This window comes from Amblyomma mixtum, chromosome 3, assembly GCF_055824585.1.
Source record: "Amblyomma mixtum isolate Tamu chromosome 3, ASM5582458v1, whole genome shotgun sequence".
Taxonomy (NCBI): domain Eukaryota; kingdom Metazoa; phylum Arthropoda; class Arachnida; order Ixodida; family Ixodidae; genus Amblyomma; species Amblyomma mixtum.
In genome coordinates, this window is record NC_143014.1 from 367,351,393 (window position 1) to 367,357,877 (window position 6,485).

General features: G+C 59.1%; 1 protein-coding gene and 1 pseudogene across 1 annotated transcript; both read right to left on the minus strand.

The window, feature by feature from the left end:
- Positions 1-2,546: 2,546 nt before the first annotated feature.
- Positions 2,547-4,672, minus strand: LOC149356687 (uncharacterized). The gene is made up of 2 exons (XM_089576409.1): positions 2,890-4,672; positions 2,547-2,767 (listed from the first exon to the last, which is right to left on the minus strand). The coding sequence occupies exons 1-2, from the start codon at positions 4,670-4,672 to the stop codon at positions 2,547-2,549; spliced, it is 2,004 nt and encodes a 667-aa protein (XP_089432535.1).
- Positions 4,673-4,850: 178 nt separating this feature from the next.
- LOC149356688 (uncharacterized) lies at positions 4,851-6,280 on the minus strand (annotated as a pseudogene).
- Between the last annotated feature and the right edge of the window lie 205 nt (positions 6,281-6,485).

The following is a 6,485-nucleotide window of genomic DNA, read 5'->3' on the forward strand; positions in this document are numbered from 1 at the left end:
CATTCCCGCCTTCGGTGTTTTCTTTGCGAGAGGACTGGGCACAAGGCGTCGGATTGTCGGACGAAGCCGAAGCAATTGTATTGCACCTGGTGCCGCCATGAAGGACATGATGCCCAGTCATGCAGAGCTAAGAGACCAGGAGACCGTGAAGAGTCCGCCTGTTGCAGGACACCTCGATATTCAAATCCCGATAACCCTGCAGAGGTAAGGCGCGCAGAGGGCCAGTTGGGAGAGATGGTCTGTCCTTCCAACCCGGTGGAAACTGCTATGCCCGTGGGGCACAGTGAGGTTCTCGGCCAGCCTAGTTCGGTATTACGGGATACGAGCAGCACCAGCATTGTTGTGCGTGAGTCCCTTGTACCGGCAGCGGCACTTACAGGGAAAAAGGCTACATTATTCTTGGCCAATGGGACCCGTGTAGAAGTTCCGGAAGCGGAGGTGGCGATTTCTTCTCCATACTTCTCGGGTAAGGCCATCGCGCGCTGCTTGTCTACACCCTTGTACGACATCATAATAGGCAATGTCCCCGGCGCAAAAGCTCCATTCTCGGTAGACCCGCCAGTTCTAACTGATCAGGCAGTTTCCCTTGCCATGACGAGTTCGGTCGATGTTCCTTCCCTTATGGTGACAGCGAAAGTTTCAAAGAGTAGCAAAAGCTCCACTCTTAACACACTCCATTTGTCACGGCTGGAGTTTCGCCTCAAACAGGAAGAAGACCCGACCTTAGAGGTGTGTCGCAAAAAGTTGGGGCAAACATTTCGTGGCAAGGGACAGACAGCCCATACTTTTCATACAGATGACGGGGTTCTTTTCCGAACATACCAAGTATGTCCCGGCCGAGTCGTTGAGCAAGCGGTGATACCGAATTGCTTACGCACGCAAGTCCTCATGTCGGCGCATGAGAGCGCATTATCCGGTCATCGAGGGATACGCAAAACGATAGCTAAGGTGCTCAGTGAGTTTTATTGGTTTGGTTGGTTTATGGGGTTTAACGTCCCAAAGCGACTAAGGCTATGAGAGACGCCGTAGTGAAGGGCTCCGGAAATTTCGACCACCTGGGGTTCTTTAACGTGCACTGACATCGCACAGTACACGGGCCTCTAGAATTTCTCCTCCAAAGAAATTCTAGCCGCCGCGGCCGGGATCGAACCCGCGTCTTTTGGGTCAGCAGCCGAGCACCATAACCGCTGAGCCACCGCTACACATTGAGTTTTATTGGCCCGGTGTACAGGCTGACATTAAGAGTTATGTCAGATCGTGTGATACGTGTCAACGAACTGTGTCGAAGGCAAGGGAGAACAGAGTAAATAACGTCGTAGGACGGGAACATTTAAAATCATGGTGGAGACCGAGGTCGGTTTGGAGAAACCGGTTTCACAAAGGAAAACGGAAGTACTAGCTGAAAGAGTTCTCGCGACGGTGAAGTGGTTTGATGTGAAGAATGGAATACCGAAGAATGTAGCCCACACCTGTCCTTGTTGGCATTGTCTGTGTTTGTTCATGTTTGTTTTTGAGTATCGGCTACCTACTATTTATGCCTTCCCTGTTTCTTCGCCCCTCTATGGACGCCTTACATTTCCTTTTCATATACTCTCTGTGCTCTGTGTGCGAATGTCTGTGTACGCTTCGAACATTGACGACCGTCGTATTGTGTGTGGTGTGTAGTGTGCGCGCTGTGGTGTGGTCTTCTGTGCTGCGACGGTCGAACGCGTCTGGGGTCGCTCTCCTGAAGTTGAGTTCTTTCCCTTGGAAAAAACTTCCGAAGAGGGGGCCCTTTGTAAGAAGATAGCGCCACCCAGCGTCGTTTGTGAGGAGAAGACGAAAAAACACGAGGAGCGCGTGCGGAGGGGTACGCCGGGACAGGTGGAAGAGGATTACGGGGCAGAGAAGAGAAGAGCGCGGTGGGCGACGGACGTGGACGAGTTCTGCTGGCTCCCCGAGTTCCGGACTTGGACCTCAGCCGCAGACGTCCGGGCCACCAGACCTGGACATCCGTCGTCAAAAGCCTCAACCACCAGGCCCAGGCGCCACTCTTCTCCGTCCATCCGTCAGCTGCTCCACACAGGCCGTCTCTGGCGCCTACGTCGCCTTTCCGGGATCCCAGACCTGGGAACCGTGCTGGGAGCCCACAGACGCTGACGCTGCGGTAGCGCTGAATGCCAACGGGGAAACGCCGGCAACAGTGCATCGACACTGGAACGCCCAGAGACTGCCTGACTGCCCGACACCCAGCCAGTCCTCCCCGCTCGATGCTCGTATGAGAGACAAGTAGTGTGCCTTTCCTTCTTGACTTTCTTTTTCCTGTATTTTTCGCGAGGATTTTGTTCTGTTCTCCTGTGTGTTTTTTCCGTGTGTTGTTGCGTTGCTCTCTTCTCTCTTTCCTCTTTTCACGTCCATACTGAAATTGGTTTCCTTTCCTGTAAAAGCCGCCTCGTTTATTGCTTATACCTTTAGTGTTTGTGTTAAATACAACCTGCAATCTTACACATCCTCACGATAGGTAAAGGGGTAGAGGAAGGATATAAAGCGAGAGAAACTGGAGCGTCTCACGAGGCGCCGTCGCTGTCATCAGCCGCCGAGGAATAGCAGTAGCTATCCAGGCCCGTGTCCTCCAGGAAGGCCAGAAGGGACCGGAGGGCCTTGGGGGCGTTGGGTCCAGATGGGAACAGTAGGGCACTTCCTGTGTCTGCCGGCAGTCCCAGGGCCCTGTAGCCAGCGACAAGCTTTGCCTGATGTGAGCCAAAGGCAGGTGTTCGACCGTCTCGTCCTGGTGGCCACAGCGGAGGCAGTCTGCGCAGGGGGCCAGTCCCTTGCGGTAAAGCCTTGCCCCAGTCCAAGAGCAGCCTACTCGAAGCCGGAGGAGGAGGGACCTCTGTCGCTTTGGGGTACCCTTGTCCGGCAGGAGCTGGGGAGGTGCCCCTTGGGCCACCCTGGGGTCGGGGTGCTCCAGGACAAGTTGCCGCTCTGTGATGGACCGGGCAGTATCCAGGGGGACTGCAGATGTGCAGGTGGGAGTGGATCCTCCATGAGCTGCTTTGGCCAGGGCATCGGCATCGCCATTGCCCTGGACGCCAACGTGGCTGGGGACCCAGGCCAGGGATATGGAGCAGCCACGGGAGCAGATTCCATTCAACCTGGCTGCCAGCTTGTTGACGATGGGCAGTCGGCAACGTGGCTCTTGCAGTAGCTGGAGGGCCACCCTGGAGTCACTCAGGATGGCTGCAGACTGTACAACAGATTGCTCGTCCAGGATGACGGCAGCCAGGTGTAGGGCTGCCAGCTTAGCTGTGGTGGAGCTCGCCACGAATGGTAGCCTCGCCTGCCTTCTCTCGCCCAGAGCAGGAGCGATGCAGGCCGCCGCTGCAGATGGGCAGGCCCCCTTCAAGACGGAGCCATCCGTGTACAGCTGGGTGCAGCCCGCCAGGTCTTCTTCCAGTGTCGTCGCTGCCTCCTGTCGGAGGCCGGCTGCCGGAGTCAGTCGCTTTGGTCTGGATCCTTGCGCTGGCAGGAGCACCCGGAACTGGTGGCCAAGATCTGGGCGTGGAGGGGTAGGAAGGCACTCCGGTTGCCTCCGCACTAGCTGCTCAAATGCCAGGGCAGTCCTCCCCATGCGGGAGTGGGGGTGACTGAGGAGGCGCTTCAAGAGGGGTCGTCCGTCAGGGGCAAGATGGAGCCGCCCCACATGGCGGAATGCTTCCCTCTGGGGCTGGAGCTCCATGGGCCACACCCCCGCCTCTGCTAGTGTCGCGGGAACCTGGAAGCCCCGTGGGAGGCCCAGGCACAGGTGGATGGCAGCCGTCTGGCAGCGCTCGATGGTCAGCTGCTGCCTGATGGTCAGTTGTATCAGGGGCAGGGCGTATAGGAACTGCACCCCTGCCATGGCCTGAACGAACTGGAGGCCCATGCGTGGTGTGCTGCCTCTCCCTCCAGCCAGGAGCTTCCGGACGGCGCCCCGGACCCTGGTTGCCTGCTTGGAGAAGGCCTTGACCGCAGGCTGCCAGGTGAGGTGGCGGTCTATCAGGAGACCCAGGTAACGGCAGGTGTGCCGCCATGGTAGCTCCCGTCCTTGTATGCTCAGGCTCGTCTTCCCCGGGCGTGCTCCTGGTCGGGTGTTGAGCAGCATTGCCTCGGTCTTGGTGGCAGAGAGCTGCAGGCCCACCCGTTCCTGGTAGGAGCTAACCCTGGTGATGGCACGCTGGACGTTTCTGATGACCTGCACCGTTTGGCGCCGTGGTCCGCAGTACCAGAGGGCAATGTCGTCCGCACAGATTGCTATGCGGACAGGTAGGCGCAGGCCCTCCGGGAGGCAGTGTGGGAGCTCGGCCATCACCATGTTGAAGAGCATGGGGCTCAGCACGCTGCCCTGGGGAACTCCTCTCGTGAGTGGTTGGGGGGCGCTGGTGGCTCCTCCTGCCCGGACACAGCTGGTGAGGTCTTCCAGAAATCCTTGCAGATACCCCCGGAGGTTGCCGGTGATGCCAAGGCAGTCAACAGCCTCGAGGATGGCCTCATGTGTCACATTGTCGAACGCCCACTGCACGTCCCGGAGGGCGAGGTAGACGACATGGCGAGAGTGCCGAGCCTCCTCGGGGCTGGATACGATATCCGAAATGGCGTCAGCCGTGCAGCGGTGCCTCCTGAATCCAGACTGCTGCTCGGGCAGGTAGCACATGGCCCTAGCTATCCAGTCCATCCTTGCCAGCGCCTCGGACTCCAGGAGCTTCCCCGGGGCTGATGTCAGGGAGACAGGCCTGTATGACTTGAGCTCTGCAGGTGGCTTTCCAGGCTTGAGGACCGGTACCACCACTGCCGTGCGCCAGGCCTCAGGTAAGCAGACCGTCGTCCATACTTCATTGAAGGTCTGGAGGAGACTGGCTTTCATGGAGTCGTCCAGGTTCCGGAGCATTTGGTAGGTGATACCATCTGGTCCGGCGGCACAGCGGCGCTTGGAGTGCTGCAGGGCAGTGGTGAGCTCCGCCTTGGTGAGGGGGGTGGAACAGATGGCCGCGATGTCATCTGCGTGTTGACCACCTGCTGCCTGGGTAATAATCCGCCTGGGGTAGAGCCCTGATGGAGGGGGCTCCCGAGGAAGGAGGGCCTCTGCTAGCTTGTCAGACAGCTGCTGGTAGGTAAGCCCCTTTGCCACTGCGATGGCCACTGGATGGAGGGCTCCAGAAGAGACTGGAACAGGCGCCAGGCTCTGGCACTGCCCCGGGCAGCCACCAGGGAGACACAGATGCCCTTCCAGGACTCCCTGCGGCGCCGGTTGTGGGTACGAAGGCAGGTTGCATCAAGCCCGTTGTGTTCTGTCCAATGCTCTGGCCTGTCCGTGCGATGGGCCCTTGGCTCTGCCCGCCACCGTTGAGCCCTCATCTGGAGGAGATCGAGGCCCGGGACAGGCTGGTTTGGTGGGACTTTGCACCTGATCGTTGCTGCATCAGCACAGCGAGCCGCGAGCCACGTGGGCCAAGATGTTGTCCTGCCCTGAGAAGTTTCGAAGGAGGTCCCTGAACTTGTCCCAGTGGACGACCTTGCACTGCTTTCCGTCCACCCTCTTCCCTGGGTTTGGCACCAGACTGATGGGGAAGTGGTCCGAACCCCAAGTGTCCGGCGAGGGGTGCCATCCATAAACACAACGCGGCGACCCAATTGAGAGGTCTATGCATGTGCGGATGCCCCCTCGACGGACAAACGTAGGGACACCTGTGTTCAAAACATGGAGCCCGGTGCCACGAAGAGCTGCAAACAGATCACGCCCACGGCGGTCCGCCCTGCGGGATCCCCAACGCGGGTGAGCCGCGTTGAAGTCCCCGCAGAGCAGACAGTCGCCGCCAATGAGACCGACCAGCTGCGGCAAGGAATTGGCATCCCAAGGGGTCAGGGGACGCACATATACGCTTGCCACAGCTGTGTCAACTCGACCTAGCCTACCCCTCACGCAGATGAGCTCCATGGGGCCAACCGCATCACTAACCATAATCTCGGCTTGGGCCAGGGTCCGGCGGACGAAGATGGCTGCCCGGGACGGACCAGGGGGGTGGCTGTCCTCCAGGCATGGGTCTGCTGTACAGGTAGGCAGAAGGCAGGAGGTCCTGCTGTTATAGCCAACGTATCCTGGTAGGTGGAGCTTATCCCCCGGCTGGTAGACCTCATGAACAACCAGGACATCGTATTCCTCCAGCCGAAGGCGGTCGTTCAGCTCCGAGTAACGGGGGCGGAGCGCTCATCAGTTCCACTGGAGGACCCGTGGCCTGGGAGTCATGAGTAGTGGACTAGCCATGATGGTTTCGCTGTTGCTGCGATCCCTGAGCCAGGCTAGGTGGATGCAGGGGGACTGCTCGGAGCAGCCGCGTGAGTTCTTGCAGCGTGATGGCCAGGGTCCTGGTGAGCTCCTCCAGGTGTCCGCTCAGACTGGCACGTGTAATGCCCTGGGGAGGAGGGGAGGGGCCTTCAACAGGAGCTCTTGGTGCTGAGATGGAGGAGGA

Coding starts and splice junctions, on each gene's coding strand:
- LOC149356687 (XM_089576409.1), bottom strand. CDS start 4,672: ATGTGCTACCTGCCCGAGCAGCAGTCTGGATTCAGGAGGCACCGCTGC. Junction 2,768..2,889: donor CCAGCTCCTGCCGGACAAGG/GTACCCCAAAGC, acceptor TGTGGCCACCAG/GACGAGACGGTCGAACACCT.